At 41.2% G+C, this 17,009-nt stretch overlaps 1 protein-coding gene across 1 annotated transcript in view; it reads left to right on the top strand.

Annotated features, from left to right (window-relative positions):
* LOC145344555 (ankyrin-2-like) overlaps positions 1-17,009 on the top strand; it is an 831,416-nt gene that overhangs the window by 749,500 nt on the left and 64,907 nt on the right. The window contains exons 36-39 of the mRNA XM_080191753.1: positions 3,253-3,349; positions 4,028-4,256; positions 4,932-5,057; positions 11,314-11,436. Coding sequence (XP_080047879.1) covers positions 3,253-3,349; positions 4,028-4,256; positions 4,932-5,057; positions 11,314-11,436 — 575 coding nt within the window. The remainder of the gene's footprint in view (positions 1-3,252; positions 3,350-4,027; positions 4,257-4,931; positions 5,058-11,313; positions 11,437-17,009) is intronic.

Here is a 17,009-nt window from a genome sequence, read left to right as displayed (position 1 = left end):
GTCCCAGTTAGAAAGCTTGGAGCAACTGAACCTATCCCTACCCCCACGTCCCCTGTGTGTTTTATTCTATGAATAAAAATGTAAGGCTAAAAGTTCCTGAATGTTTCAGACTACAATATTCTCATTCACATTTGTGTGGTTGCGTCCAGTAGCCATTTTCTTCATATCATCAATGATTACTGATGAAGTGTGCTGGAGAAACTTGTTCTTTGCAAATGTTTGGTGCCATATCTGTTGTCACTGTAACTCTAAGGTAACATTTGTGTTCCACAACCACTAACAATCCTACTGGTTTCCTCCCTCTTAGTTATACTGTTATACTGTGATCATGTGCAGATGTGCGACTTGGCCAAGGACCGACAGTATGGATGTATTCTGACAAATGGGTGGCAATGGGAAAGTGGATGGTTTAATGAGCATGGCACGGCTCATCATTCATCCATCCATTGAGTCTCAGCAGCTAACTCTTCCCTTTGGTGTTGTTGCGTACTTTGTTTTCATAAAATATTCGATGGGTTTTCCTTGATTTTGTCAGTAGTTGTTCATGCACTCCTTTTTTAATTTAATTACTGCACCTACTATGCTCATTCTGGCTTTCTGCAGTTTTGAATCTTTGGCTTCTGCATAAATTTTATTTTGCTTTTTCCTATTCTCTGTGGTCTTTGATAACCCAGGGATGGGAGTTTGGGCAGGGAATGGTGTCTGGGGCAGAGGGTATTGGGGGTGAGGGGGAATAGTGGTGGTCTGCCCTTTTTGCTTTACTGGAACGTGTTCATTCTGAACCTACCTTACATCTTTGAATGCCTAACTCAACTTTGACACTGATTTATCTTCGAGGAGCTATTTCCAATCCATTTTTGCAAATCACATCTCAGCTTAATTGGCCTTTGTTGTGTACAGCGTAACAGTATAACTAAGAGGGAGGCAAGCAGTATGGTGTTTGTGTATGTCTGTTGACTGTTCACTGTGCTGGGTATGATTAGAGAGAAAGTGAAAGCTGTAGACAATTTAAAAGCATTTAAAAGCCTTGTTCGCGTAGAACTTGGTGAAATATATCTCTGCATATCTCCAAGGAATGAAACACAATAGCCTTCATCCAAATTTTAAAAATTTACCCTTGTTCTATCTTTATCCTTTTCCCACAGTGACCTTTATTTTAAGGGATCCCAATTATTTTGATAGCCTGACCTAACCACATTCTTAAGGAAAAAACTTCGTCCCTTATTTCTAGGACAGCTTGTGGGAGTCTGACCCTGGGATCCAGGGTGAGTTTAAGCAATTCAAACAAATGAGTGAATTAGCCAGCAGAGAGATGATGATGTTATAACTCAACAAGATCATTTAAGTTTTAGTTGAATTTAAAACCCCCTTGCTGTCACGGTTTCAAGAGCCCTCCTCCCCTCCCTTGACCACTTCTCTCCCTGACTCCTCTCCCCCACCCCAACAGTGATGCTTACTAATCTCCTTTCCACCCACTACTCTCTCATGGCCCCTGCTCTCTGTCTCACAATCACCATAACCACCCCCATCCACCTATCTACCCATGGTGGTTGATGTGTCCCTTATTTTATTTCACAAGAGTTGATCACCTTGGCTTTTCTTTAACTACTAACTGAATTATGATTGCTACCACTAAAATGCTATCCAACTGCTTGGTTTAATTCCCTAAAACTAAGTTCACAATTGCCTTTTCTCATTAGGATTTTTATTGCCTGTTCAAGTTCCCTGAATGCATTTTAAGAATTCTGTACCCTCTGTATCTTTTACATTAAATTTATCTCAATTAATAATCAAGTAATTGAAATCTCTTCATATTACTGTCAGAATGTTCTTACACTTCTCAGAAATTTGACTACATATTTACTCCTCCCCTACACCCCTACTTACCATAGGAATCCAAAGCCTTTCCTCCTGCACCTTCCCTCCAACATTCAGCATCTATTTCTCTACTTCGCATGCAGCACTGAGAGTAATCTGGAGAATAAGGTCCTACGTCCCAAGTTATTTTCTAGCTCCCTTAAATCTGCGTGCAGGACCTCATCCTTCTTTTTGCCCATGTCATTAGTATCAGTATGGGGCCACCTATTTGTGATATTCTTAATCTTGGCACCAAGGAGGCAACAGACCACCCTGGAATTACATTAGGTACACCTGTCTGAACCCCAATTATTGATTTTTCTGTCATGATTTCTTTTCTGGCCTTTCTCCACACCGCCACCGCCCCCCCCCCCCCCCCCCACTCCCCCCCCCCCAATCAATCACTGCGCAACGGAGTCAGCCACTATGGTAGCATAGAATTGGTTGAACTCCAATTGTATTAGGAAAACTCACTCTCGCCAATATTCAGAACTAAATATGGCTGGAGAGCAAGTCTTTATATAATCTGAAATGGAATGTGAGGATCAGTTGCAAGGTTAACGTATGTTGCCCATTCCTAATTGCCTTTGATGGTGATGAGCTGCTTGCCTTCTGAATCGCTTTGCCACTCAAAGTACATTCAGAAGGAAATTCTAGCATTTTGATCCAGCGATAGTGAAAGAAAGACAGAATATCTCCAAGTCAGAATGGTGTGTGCTCCCATGCGCCTGCTTGCACACGGTAGAGATGGTCCTAGATGGTAGAGGTCTTGAGTTTGAAAGGTGTTATCAAAGGAGGTTTGATGAGTTGCTAGAGTGCAATTTATATATGGTACACACTGCTGCCACTGTGCATTAGTGGTGGAAGAACTGATGTTTAAGGTGGTGCATGTAATGTCAATCAAGTGGGCTGCTTTATCCTAGATGGTGTTGAGCGTTTTGAGTGTTGGAGGCACACTTATCCAGGCAAGTGGACTCCTGACTTGTGCCTTGTAGATGGTGGGCAGGCTTTGGTGAGTCAGGAGGTGAGTTACTCAGTGCTGAATTCCTAATCTCTGACCTGCTCTTGGTGATCTCAAGAGACCCCTGCACTACTGGCCTAGTCCTACTTTACAGTACAAAATATTTGCAGATGTCTAACACAGTGTTATTCATTATAATTGCTGTTGATTCATAGTTTTATAAACGCCATATATGACATTTAGCTTTCAGCAATATACTCACTTTTAGTGTGGGTACACATATTTCAAGTTGTGTTGTTCCATGAGGAACCACCTAACAGCATGTAAATATACTGTGTGGCAAATCTACTCTTCACATATTTCACTCTCTTGTGATTGAAAGGCACATTTTACAGCTTTACAATAATAGTTTCTGGCTTTGCCTTGATTCCTAGGTGGAACAACGCCAGCCCAATGGGAAGATATAACCGGAACTACGCCATTATCATTTGTCAATGAGTGTGTTTCCTTCACTACAAATGTGTCAGCTAGGTAAGGATTTTAGAGAATTTTAGAACTGCACACCCATGATTTCCTAAGCTATATTAGTTTGCTGAGCGTAGAAGTAATCATGACTTATATTCAATGCTCGATTTGATTTATTATCGTCATATGTATTAGTATACAGTGAAAAGTATTGTTTTTGCACACCATAGAGGGAAAGCATACTGTTCATACAGAAAGAAAGGAGACAGTGCAGAATGTAGTGTTACAGTCATACCTAGAGTGTAGAGAAAGATGAACCTAATGCAAGGTAGGTCAATTCAAAAGTCTGATGGCAGTAGGGAAGAAACTGTTCTTGAGTTGGTTGGTAAATGTCCTTAGACTTTTGTATATTTGTTCTGACAAAAGAAGGTGGAAGAATATGTGTCCCGGGTGCATGGGGTCCTTAATTATGCTGGCTGCTTTTCCGAGGCAATAGGAAGTATAGACAGTGTCAGTGGGTGGGAAGCTGGTTCAGTTGATGGACTGGGATTCGCTCACGACCTTTTGTAATTTCTTGTGGTCTTGGACAGAGCAGGAGTCATACCAAGCTGTGATACAACCAGAAAGAATGCTTTCTATGGTGCATCTGTAAAAGTTAGTGAGCCTAACTAATTCAGTACTCTATTGAATAACAGATGGCTGGCTCAGACTGAATAAAATGTTTCTTATTTTGCTTGTTTTCAGGTTCTGGCTCATAGATTGCCGGCAGATTCAAGAATCTGTCAACTTCGCCACACAAGTGTACAGAGAAATTATCTGTGTACCATATATGGCCAAATTTGTAGTTTTTGCCAAATCACTTGATCCAATCGAGGCACGGTTGAGATGCTTTTGTATGACAGATGACAAGGTGGACAAAACGTTGGAACAGCAGGAAAATTTCACAGAAGTTGCAAGGAGCAGGGATGTTGAGGTACTTAAACAATTAATGAACGGGTTTAATGAATAGGCAGCGCTCTGGAGTAATGTAGGAGTGCACCAAGAACTGATCAGTGCCTTTCTCCCTCCAATAATCCGAATTCTGAGTGCAGTGAATAAAGAAAACTGTGTCCACACTTGTGAAATTGTAATTCTCTCTATTGACTGCCCAGAAGATCAAAGCACAGTAACAAGAAAATGTGTCCACGAGCATCACTTTACAAAATAAAATGTGTTGTATTTCCCCATTTCAGCACATATATGATTATCCACATGTGTAAATGCAACTTTTTTTTACAAAGTTTAATTCATTTACTCTGATTCAATACAGTGTTGTTGCATTTATTCTGATTATCATGAATCGCAATTGTTAAAAATTTAGTTTAAAATGACATTGAAAGTACATATATAAAGACTCCATCTGACTCTGTCTAAAAATACTTTGTTTCCTAAATTCATAGAATTTTTGTTAATTTTAAACTAATGTCACACATTCAGCACTTACTTCTTGGACCCACCTTCCTCCTCCTGCCCCTCCCTATATCATTTACCCTGCCGCTCTTCCTTCCTAACACAGCAATTAAAGCATAGTGTTAGAAGTGAATGACTTAGAAACATTTTACCAATGGAGATGTGAATATTTTAATCAAAATAATCTGTGTTTTTGTAGGTATTGGAGGGCAAGCCAATTTATGCTGATTGTTTTGGCAACCTTGTGCCACTCACAAAGAGTGGACAGCATCACCTGTTCAGTTTCTATGCTTTCAAAGAAAATAGACTTGCACTGTTTGTCAAGGTATAGTAAATCAAGTTATTATTTGTACCATTACAAATAAAGAGCTTGTAATGTGTCAAGATGTATTTAGACTTCATGCTTATCCATTTCATTCCTCCCATATGAATCAACTAATCTCCAAACGTCTTAAAAGTTTTGAATAATGCTGGATTATGATTGGAAACCATTTACCACCCAGTACCTTGCCAGAGTTACTATTTAATATGTGTGGGTGCAGAGAGTGAGCGTCAGCAACCTAATTAGCTACAGAATCCTCTCGCTGCTCACGTAAAACATTTGCAGCAGAGGTCTTTGGATATCGATCCAAGTAGATTTTTCCTTTCTGTAACCCAAGGGCAAAATACTCATTTGAAATTAACTAACCCTGTACAGACTGGAAATCTCACCTTGATCTTTCAGTCTGTAAAACTGCCGCTCATTGGGCAGTGAATTAACATATAACCATATGGCTTTTTAAATAATAACATTCACCTGTTACTCTCAGGTGAAATGTAAAGAAAATTTTGGTTAACCTGACTGACATTTCATTTGAAATCTGTTGAAATTGTCTGCATATTTGTGGAATGTTACAAATTAAAAATTCTGTAACCTGTAAGGGTTTTTGATTCTAGTTCATCAAATACTCGATACACAGCAATCAATATTTAAAATCCTTGGGCTGGATAAAACACCAAGGGCAGGCTTCCTGCACTCCAGGGTATATATTAGGATTGCGTCTACCTCCACTTGGTTCGCTTTAATTTTTTAGGAGAATTTAGCATGAAGTTTGTGTCCATCTCAGGAAGATGTCCTACCTAATTAGAACTAGAAACATTGGATTTCAGAGCAGGAATAGGCCATTAACCTGTTCAAGCCTGCACTGCCATTCAATAAAATCATGGCTGATCTGGTTTCTCAATTCCACTTTGCCATCTACTTCCCTATAATCTTTGACCCCCTTATCTATAAAAATCTGTACAATTCTGCCTTGAATAAATTCAATGACCCAGCTTCCACTGCATTCTTGGCAAGAGAATTTCATACACCAATGACTCTGAGAAAAATAATTTTGCATCTTGAACGGTAAACCTCTTGTTCTGCCTGGGTCTAGTCTCTCCCACAAGTGGAAATATCCTTCAGGTATCTACTTGTCAGATTCCCTCATGAGCTCACATGTTTCAATAAAATCATCTCTCATTTTTCTAAATTCCAGTGGGGATAGGGCAAAGGTTTCCAACCATTCATCATAAGATAAGATGCTCAGGTTAGTAAAAAGTGGGACTGCTGCCCCTCACTCAGGAGGAAGTCCCGCCTCAGAGAGCTACTGGGGAATCTGATTTCTAGTGTCAGAAGTTTTTTTTATTCATTCATGGGATATTGGCATTGCTGGCTCGGCCAGCATTTATTGCCCATCCCTAGTTGCCCTTGAACTGCATGGTTTGCTAAACCATTTCAGATGGCAGTTGAGAGTCAATCACATTGCTGTGGGCCTGGAGTCACATGTAGCCAGACCAGGTAAGGAAGGCAGATTTCCTTCTCTAAAGGATATAGAAGAAATATAGAAGGAGGCCATTTGGCCCTTCGAGCCTGCTCCACCATTCATTATGATCATGGCTGATCATCCAACTCAATAGCCAAATCCTGTTTGTCCCCATAACATTTGATCCCATTCGCCCCGAGTGCTGTATCCAGCCGCCTCTTGAATACATTGTGTTTTGGCATCCACAGGTTCACTACTCTTTGGGTGAAGAAATGTCTCCTCACCTCTATCCTAAATGGTCTATCTTGAATCCTCAGACTGTGACCTCTGGTTCTGCTTCTGGATTCCCCCCACTCTCCCAACCCACCCCCTGGCGGGAATATCCTCCCTATCTAGTCCTGTCATCCCCGGAATCAGCCTGGTAAACCTTTGCTGCATTTACTCGAGAGCAAGAACATCTTTCTTCAGAAAAGGAGACCAAATATCCTGGGTGTGGCCTCACCAAGGCCCTATATAATTGTACAACATGTCCCTGCTCCTGTACTCGAAACCTCTCACAATGAAGGCCAACATGCCATATGCCGCCTTTACTGCCTGCTGCATCTGCATGCTTATCTTCAGTGACAGATATACAAGGACACCCAGGTCCCGCTGCATACTTCCTTCTCCTGATTTATAGGCATTCACGTAATAATCTACTTTCTTGTTTTTGCTTCCAAAGTGTATAACCTCATGCTTATCCAAATTATACTGCATCTGCCATTGATTTGCCCACTTACCCAACCTGTCCAGATCATTCTGAAGGGCCTTTGCATCCTCATCACAGTTCACCCTCCTACCCAACCTGGTATCATCTGTAAACTTTGAGATGTTACATTTTGTTCCCTCATCCAAATCATTAATATATATTGTGAATAGTTGGGGTCCCAGACAAATCCCTGTGGTACTCCAGTAGTTACTACCTGCCGATTTGAAAAGCACCCATTAATTCCAAATTTTTGTTTCCCCTCTGCCAGCCAGTTTTCTATCCATCTCAATACACTTCCCCCAATCCCATGCACTTTAACCTTGCACCATAATCTCTTGTGCGGGACGTTGTCAAATGCTTTCTGAAAGTCCAGATATACCACATCTATTGGTTCCTCCTTGTCAACTCTACTAGTTACATTTTCAAAGAATTCCAACAGACTTGTCAAGCATGATTTCCCCTTTATAAATCCATGCTGACTCTGTCTAATCCTACCACTGCTTTCTAAATGCTCTCCTATAAAGCCCTTGATAATGGATTTAAGTATTTTCCCCACTATCAATGTTAATCTTACTTTTCTATAATTCCCTGTTTTTCCCCCCGTCTCCCTTTTGAATATTGGAGCGAGACTAGCCACGCTCCAACCTGCAGAGACTGTAGAATTTTGGAAGATAACCACCAATGCATTCACTGTTTCTACAGCCACTTCCTTAAGTACTCTGGGTAGATTATCAGGCCCTGAGGATTTATCTGCTTTCGATCCCTTCAGTTTTTCCAGCAGCATTTCTTTACTAATATTGATTTCCCTCAGTTCTTCCCTCTCACTAAATCTTGCATCTCCAATATTTCTGGCATTTGATTTGTGTCCTCTTTTGTGAAGACAGAGCCAAAGTATATATTCAGTTGCTTGGCCATTCCTTTGTCCCCTATTATACATTCCCCTGTTTCTGTCTGTCGGGGACCTACAACTGTCTTCACCAACCTCTTTCTCTTCATGCATCTATAGAAAGTCTTAGTGTCAGTCTTAATGTACCCTGCAAGCTTACTTTCGTACTGTATTTTCCCCCTTCTTAACATTTCTCCTTCTTGACATTAGTGAACAGATGGGCTTTTTTTCCACAGTCAGCAATGGTTTCATGATGATCAGTAGATTCTTAATTTCAGATTTTTAAAAAAATTGAATTGCTATTCCACCATCTGCCATAGCGGAATTCGAGCAGAACTTTGGCTGAGTTTCTGGATTAATTGTCCAGTGCATTGCCTCCCATGCAGTGGACAGAACTGCAGCTGCAAGCAATCCCTGGAACTTAAGTTCCAAGACTCCTGGACCAGGTCAATTTTGAGGGGTCTTGGTGTGAAGATAGGTGAGGCCTTTTTGTGGGAGCAGGACAGACAGGTGATAGGCTTGTTAGGGGAGTGGGAGGATCTGCAGGACCAGACCTTATGGTGGAATGCCCAATGGTAAAAGAAGGCTGCTAACGGAAGACATCCATTCCTTCATCCCACCCACCCTGAAGCCTAAAACTGATTTATTTTAGCCTTGCCTCCTGTACTGGAACTTTTCCTGAAAGCCTGATAATTGAAAGTGGGTGGGAAATGGTCCTTAAGTGGTCAATAAGGGCCTGAACTAGGGCAAAGGTGGGTGGATCGGCGTAGGCCTCACCCGTCCAATGTGAAATTGCAGGGAAGTTGGTGTGGGCAGAAACCTGGCATGATAGCCAGCTAAGGAGTTTTACATTATAAACCCACCAGCGAGGGCACATAAAATTCTTCTCTATACCTTAGTATCCCTACGGTGCAGAAGGAAGCTATTCGGCCTATCAAGTCTGCACTGACCACAATTCCACCCAATACCTTTCCGAATAACCCCACGTATTTGCCCTGCTCATTGCCCTGATACTAAGGGGTGATTATCCACGGCTAATCAACCTAATCTGCACATCTTTGGAGTGTGAGAGAAAACCAAAACACCCAGAGGAAACCCATGCAGACACAGGGAGAACATGCAAACTCCACACAGTCACCCAAGCCAGGAATTGAACATGGGTCCCTGGTGCTGAGAGGCAGCACTGTGCCACCATGCTGCATTTTAATTACAAATCATGAGACCAAATTGTACACATTATTCCATATATAGTCTTACCAAGGCCGTGTACAGCTGCAATAAAGCTTGCCTGCTTTTATATTCCATTCCCTTTTCAATAAAGGACAAATTACCTTTGTGTCCCTAATCACTTGCTTATCATCATGCAAATTTTTCCTAGTACATCTATCTGGACACCCAGATCTTTCTGGATCACTGAGTTCTGCAATCTCTCTTGTTTTAAATAGTATACTGCTTTTCCTCCTCTTCCTGCCAAACTGGAGAAGTTACATTTCCACATATTTTACTCCATCTGCCATTTTTTTCTCATTCAATTAAAATGTCTGTAACCCTTTACAGATTCTCTATCTCCTTAACAAATAATAGGGCAGCACGGTGGCATAGTGGTTAGCACCACTGCTTCACTTTGCTAGAGACCCATGTTCAATTCCCGGCATGGGTCACTGCTTGTGCATAGTCTGCACGTTCTCCCCATGGGTTTCCTCTGGGTGCTCCAGTTTCATCCCACAGTCAGAAAGACATTAGGTGCATTGGTCATGCTAAATTCTCCCTCAGTGCACTCAAACAGGTGCCAGAGTGTGGTGACTACGGGATTTTTCACAGTAATTTCATTGCAGTATTAATGTAAGCCTACTTGTGACACTAATAAATAAACTTTAACTTACTTTCCTCCCTATCTTGGTGTCGATGGCAAATTTAACTACTATATGTTCAATCCCTTCATCCAAATCATTGATATCAAATTGTAAATAGTTGAGGCCCCATCACTGATCCCTGGAGCAGTCCATTTGTCACAGCTTGCCAAACCCCCAAAAGACCCATTTTTTTCCCTACTCTCAGCTTCTGTTAGCTAATCGATCCTTTATCTTTGCCAATATATTATCTCCTACATACGTAATCTTATTTTGTGTATAGTAACATTTGATGTGGCATCTTATCAAATGCCAAAACCAAATACACCAATCCAAGCTGCCAATTAATCAGAGGCCAACAGCTGTGTATATTTACAATGTCTGCAGGTATGGTGCCACTGCTAGTACGGCAAGAAGTGGATCTGCAATCTCGCTGGGGCCAGGCTGGCAGCCTCCGACGAGGCAGGTGGGGAGGGCATGTTGGACAGGGCAGTGTGGGAAGATGGACGTGATGGGGCAAAAGTTTGGGACGGGGCCTCCAATTGGTACCAAAGGCCCAGAAAGTGGCACTCACCTCTTGAACTGCCCATTATTAATTTCACTGAGCCCTGGGAGGGCAACCCCACCAGAATTCTCCCAGCCAGTTATAAAATGCTGATGGCATGGGCCCTTAATTTAGGAATTTGCCCACCTGCTTTCCCACAATAGGCATCCTATAAAATTCAAATGATTTAAAAGATTACTGAATAATTTCTTGTGAAGCATCAATAAACATTTCTACCAATTTGATTTGTGTGCTTTGGTTTTAACATACCCCGAGTTAACTTTGGAGCTTTCATACCCCAGATGATCAAAAGTGGAATCTGAATCCAGTACCTAAATGACCTTGGAAGACGTATCTTACCAATAAGAGCATTCGTCTGTATGATTTATGTTTTATGTAAATATTTGCACTAAATAATGATTTTAAAAAGTATTTTAAACTTTGAATTTTGTTTTGTCCAAGTTGTGAGAATGTGCTGGTTTATCATTATCAATTCTGAAGAGTATTAAACATATTATTCTGGTTAAAGTTGCACGATGCTATTTTAAAGTGACATACTCTTCATGAAAAATGTGTTTGGTGCTTTTCTTTTGTTAGGGAAGAAGCCATCTATGTGTCATTTTTTTTCTATGATGAACTGTGAATAAACATCGCATTGATGCATTTCAATTGGAACAACCTAAATGAATGCCAGTTTGCTAGACATGTTTCAGTACATTTCAACGTTCATTGCATGAACCAATTTAATTTCTGAATTGCATTACAACAGGTACGAGATACAACTCAGGAACCTTGTGGACGATTATCCTTCATAAAAGAGCCAAAATCAACAAGAGGTCTTGTACAACATGCAATCTGCAACCTAAATATTACACTACCCCTTTACAGCAAGGTAAATAATGTTCTACATTTTACAAAAATACGGTGGTTATGTTCATCAAAAATATTGGTTAACAACATATTACCATCCAGTTACCAATTGTGATCTGATCTGCAGGTGTTGCTGTTCTGTGTACGTTTTAACCAGTATTGTCCACTCGGCCCTAATAAGTTAGAATTTTAAATGGACTCACTGCTTCGCTTGGGATGCCCTTAACATCTAGACTAGGGGGAATATTCCCAGGGACACAATACCTGTGATAATGGTTTGTTGGCTCATTTCCCATCGTTTTTAATTCACATTTGTCTTACAGCTGTCAGCTGGGAGGCCTGAAGGTTTCTGCCTGTTTGTGACATAATTCAGCCTTTTCTAGTTAAAATTGGACTACATTATGTCCTGAATTTTGATCAGACAGGATACAACAGAGGTCTAAGGTATTTTGCCCAGAAAAAATAATTGCTTGTTTTCTCTTCTCATCAAATAGTAGGCCTTGGAAGTCTTGAGTTGGGGGAGGGGGTGAAGACTGTCAGCTTGCAATTACTTATTTGCAGAATCAGAAAGTTTTGACAAGGTTGTTGCATGCTGAGGTTCTTTTATAGAAATATCCTCACTCAAATTTGTTGGTATTTTTGGCTTAGCAAAAGCAACACCAGCAATCAAGTTAGGACAGTATTTTAAAAAGTTAAATCATCTGGAATTGTTCATCCCTACAGAAATGTGTGTTTATGTTGGAATACACAATACAGAAACAAGCCATTCATTCCAACTGGGCTGTGCTAGTGTTCATGTTCCACATGAACCTCATCCTACTTCATATCATCTAACCATGTCATCGTGTCTTTTATTTCTTACTCCCTCGTGTATTAATCAAGCTGTTCTTAAAAAGCAGCTATGCTGTTGTTAGAACTGCTCCATTGGTAGCAAGTTCAATGTTCTAGCTATTTATTGGGTAAAAGTTTCTCTTGATGCTTTTATTGGATTTAATGATTTTTATTGGCTAAAAGGAACACTGTTCATCCATGCTTGCTTTTGGAAATATTTAGCCCTGTCTAGGGATTCACTTTGTAATTTGGAAAAAAAACTCTATCTATTCAGGAATCATTCCTCTTCATTCTACAGTAACCTTGGAAAGCATTCCTTTTCAAGAGAGTTGCTGAGTTTCCAACTGAGAGCCAATTTTTCATAGCATACATACACAAGAAGAGGAGCATCAAGAGGCTGTAAGGGATACCTGATTGATCAGGCAAACCAGAGGAGACGCAGCTTGCAATCCAAGCATGATCTATAGACCCAATTGCATTTTCTGAGATCATTCCCTAGATATTTTACCTCAGACGGCTATGTTACAGTCATGAAGATAGGGAACTGTTCACAACTGCCAGATTCTCTAACCTTGTGGGATTATTAATTGCAGCCATGACATTGCTTGATTCAAATGTAAACTCCCAAATTAACACACAAGATTTCTACTCCCTAAATGGTTAGCTGTGGAACACCACAGTTACTTGTACATAATTTCATCAATTGTTTGGCACTGTCATGATGCTTTTATAGTTCATCAGTTCAGTGCCTCAGCTCTAATCCAAATGCAGAGGCAATGTCCAGAATTGCTGCTGAATGACAAAAGATTCCTGCTTCTCCCTTTGCTCCTGTTGCTTCTTCATAGGGCAACCATTTAAACATTTTAATGAAGTGCATGTGGAGGTAGAGAAATGAATTAAACAAAATTCAAAGGTATGTTCAAAGCAAGGTTCCAGTGTCTGGATTCAGTCCAGTGTTGTCTTGCAACATGCACTAGCACTGTCTTGCAATTGTGGCAAGCATAGCATCCCTACATATCAAAAGAAGACCATTCGGCCTATTGAGTTTGCACCAACTCTCCAACAAAACATCTTACCCAGGCCTATCCCCCAACCTATCCCTAATTTTATTTCATCACTTCTGTGACCATGTACATTTTTCTTTGTTCTACTTCAACATTTGTGTGTGCCACATGAGGATCTGGAGTCTAAAATTTAGACAACCACTGCAAAACATTGAGCTTTGTGAGATGCAGACCTCCAAGGTACCCAAGTCCTGGGCTGGACATTGGATGGGCAACTTGAGGGTTCCTGGAGAAAGCTAATAGAATGCTGCTCTCTGCTACTGCCATGAGGGGAAACCATCTCTGTGTGACACTGACACACACACAGACATGATGTGGATGTGCTGGCGTTGGACTGGGGTAAACATAGTAAAAAGTCTGACAACACCAGGTTTTAGTCCAACCGATTTATTTGATAGTAAACTCACAAGCTTTCGAGGTTTCCCTCTTCGTCAGGTGAATGGAGAGTTCTGGCCTCGGACAGAGCGTATAAAGCACAGACAGTTTACAGATTACTGATTAGAATGCAAAGATTCGCATTCTAATCAGTAATCTGTAAACTGTCTGTGCTTTATACGCTCTGTCCGAGGCCAGAACTCTCCATTCACCTGACGAAGAGGGATACCTCGAAAGCTTGTGAGTTTACTATCAAATAAATCGGTTGGACTAAAACCTGGTGTTGTCAGACATTTTACTGTACACACACACAGACACACACACACACACACACACTACCCAACTGCTACTGGGGAAGGGATTCTAGTTTCTGGCAATTAGGGTGGGAACAGACCTCACAAAGTCAAAATATAATTTAATTCCTGCACAATATTGCCCTAGATGAAGTCTAGATAATATTGACCTCACAAGATGGTTCCTCCCAAGCTCTGTAGTTCTTCATAAAATCAATCTTGAAGTTGATTTTACAACTTGCCTCAAATCTGTCTCAAAGCTAGGGAAGATTTGAAGATGCTTCTGCAGCTGCTACTTTCTTTGTAGGAAATCCTGAAACGAATTCAAACCCACTCATACTGACACACAGCAGGGCAGAGGGCACCATCACCATATGTCATTTGCCATAACTCTTAGAAGACAGCACACAACTTTGTGTGAAATTCTGATATCTTTGTTAATTAAGAATTTGGAGAGCATCATCTGCTTGCTTTGCAGATAGATCTTAATGTGTCTTCTGCTTACACTCAACTACCTCAGGTTCTTCTTCCACATTTGCAACCTCTGGCTTTGTTGTCCTCTGATTCTCACCACATCTAAGCTCCTCATCTACCCTACCTATATGCTCTCAGGTGGGTGTCTGTGGCTGATGAAAGCAAGGGAAAGGGTCCGTGACAGGGTGGGTGAACATTCACAAGTTTTTATTCAAGATAGAGGGAACTGCAATGTAAAGTTTTTCAGCAGTCTACTCTGTTGCACTCTGGCAGTCAACCTCTGAAATGACACTGATAACCTTGGTCTGATTAAGCAGGATTTTATCTTAATCAACTACTTTGTGGATCAGTTATATTTAAAAACATTGATTTCATTCTGACAACCCACTTAAGGCACAATAATTCTCCTATTTTCATCAATAATGGTTGGGCCAGTTTTGAAAATAAATTGTTGCCATTGTTTCTCTTACTGTTATGCTACATGCTGGATGTTGGGTCTCCTTCCCCAGTGGCTTGACCTTTCCTGGCATTGAATGCTGTTCTTTAGAAGAACTGCTGATTTAATTGGTTGCTGCACTGTTTATACCCTACAGTTAAGGTCAGTCATGATTCGTGGAGAGGTAGTCCAGCTTGTAGATTTAAGGGAGCAAAAACTGGCAATGAATCTTCAATGAGCTAGTGTGTATTAGAGAATCTGAATTAATTGCCATATATGATGCCAGCTTACTTTGCACCTTGCATGCTGCTGTTGATGGCTCAAAGAGGACTGTAGTGTCCGGGAGTAACAATTTGCCTCTCAGGTGCCTGTCCTGACCCGTTGAGGTCTGTGACTTGCTCTACCACTACAAGAGCCTTTAGTGTTTTGTAGATTCTACACACAGCCACTGCCTTCTAGCTGGCCTGGATTAGTTCATATATGACGTCTCCCTGGAACTTCACCAACTGTATGCTGTGACATCCTACTTTCTCTATTTTTTTAGACCATGAGTATTTTTAAATTCAGTTACGGGATGCAGGCATTGCTGGTTGGGCCAGCAATTATTGCCCATCCCTACTTGCCTTTGAGAAAGTGGTGAGCTGCCTTCCTGAACCGCAATCATGATGTGGATGTGCTGGCGTTGGACTGGGGTAAACGCAGTAAAAAGTCTGACAACACCAGGTTTTAGTCCAACCGATTTATTTGATAGTAAACTCACTAGCTTTTGAGAGGTTTCCCTCTTCTTCAGGTGAATGGAGAGTTCTGGCCTCAGACAGAGCATATAAAGCACAGACAGTTTACAGATTACTGACTAGAATGCGAATCTTTACACCTAACCTGCTGTTCAAGTCCTAAAGTGGCTGACAATGTGTGTGGAAGGAGCACTGATCACAGGTTAAAGAGATGTGTATTGTCTCCAGACAGTACAGTAAGTGAGGTTTTGCAAACCCAGGCAAATCACGGGGGTTACAGATAGTGCAACCCAAGATCCCTGTTGAGACCGTCCTCATGTGTCAGCCACTTTTGGACTTGAACAGCAGGTTAGGTGTAAAGATTTGCATTCTAATCAGTAATCTCTAAACTGTCTGTGCTTTATATGCTCTGTCCGAGGCCAGAACTCTCCATTCACCTGAAGAAGAGGGAAACCCCTTGAAAGCTAATGAGTTTACTATCAAATAAATCGGTTGGACTAAAACCTGGTGTTGTCAGACTTTTTCCTGAACCGCTGCAGGTGAAAGTACAATCACAGTGCTGTTAGGAAAGGAGTTTCAGGATTTTGACCCAGCGATGGTGAAGGAACTGTGATATGTTTCCAAGTCAGGATGGCGAGTGACTTGGAGGGGAACCTCCCTGGCAACACTGCCACCTGTATCTGCTGCTCTTTGCCAGGTATCTGTTGCTCTTGTTCTTGTGAATGGTAGTGGTTGTGGGTTTGGAAGTACTTCTGCATCAACTTCAGAGAAGTTTAGTCCTCATCTTTTCTCCTATCACTCCCTCTTCCAAGAATTTGCTCAGCTTTTTAAATGTATGCAGCTGTTTGGAATAGGAGTGGGCCCTTGCTATGCTTCATTCCTGAACTTCCACCATTCTACCTCCTTCCACCACCTCCCAACTATCATCCTCACCCCACCCAACCCAAACCCTGCTCACCTTCTGCAAACTTTTTTGCCCTGATCTCAACAGGTATTTACAAGGAATGGTTATATTCTGATTCCAGTAAGGTCCACCCCATTACGTCACCCACATCAATTACCACTGGCCCATGAACTTTTCCTATTGTGTGCTGCTTTGTCCAATTTCCTTTCATCATTAGCTTCTGGTCCCTGTCCCACTCTTCCCCAGACACTGACTTCTGTACAGCAGGAAGAACAAGCTGATAGCTTGACATTTCATTTTAAAACTTGAAATTGAACCTCCCACTGGTTCTGAAGATAATAACGGAGTTTTAGTCTAAAAGGAAAAAAAAATGTTGGACTATGCAGATGGTAATTAACCAAATAAATGAACCAGCAAATGGAAGCTTACTGCCTGGCAGAAATATAGATGTAGAGTGACTTGTTGAACACAAATCCAGCAAATA

The sequence above is a fragment of the Carcharhinus amblyrhynchos genome, chromosome 1 (assembly GCF_965287045.1).
Source record: "Carcharhinus amblyrhynchos chromosome 1, sCarAmb.v2.hapA, whole genome shotgun sequence".
Classification (NCBI taxonomy): domain Eukaryota; kingdom Metazoa; phylum Chordata; class Chondrichthyes; order Carcharhiniformes; family Carcharhinidae; genus Carcharhinus; species Carcharhinus amblyrhynchos.
The sequence above is the reverse complement of the archived record's forward strand: the minus strand, read 5'-3'. Positions and strand labels throughout refer to the sequence as shown.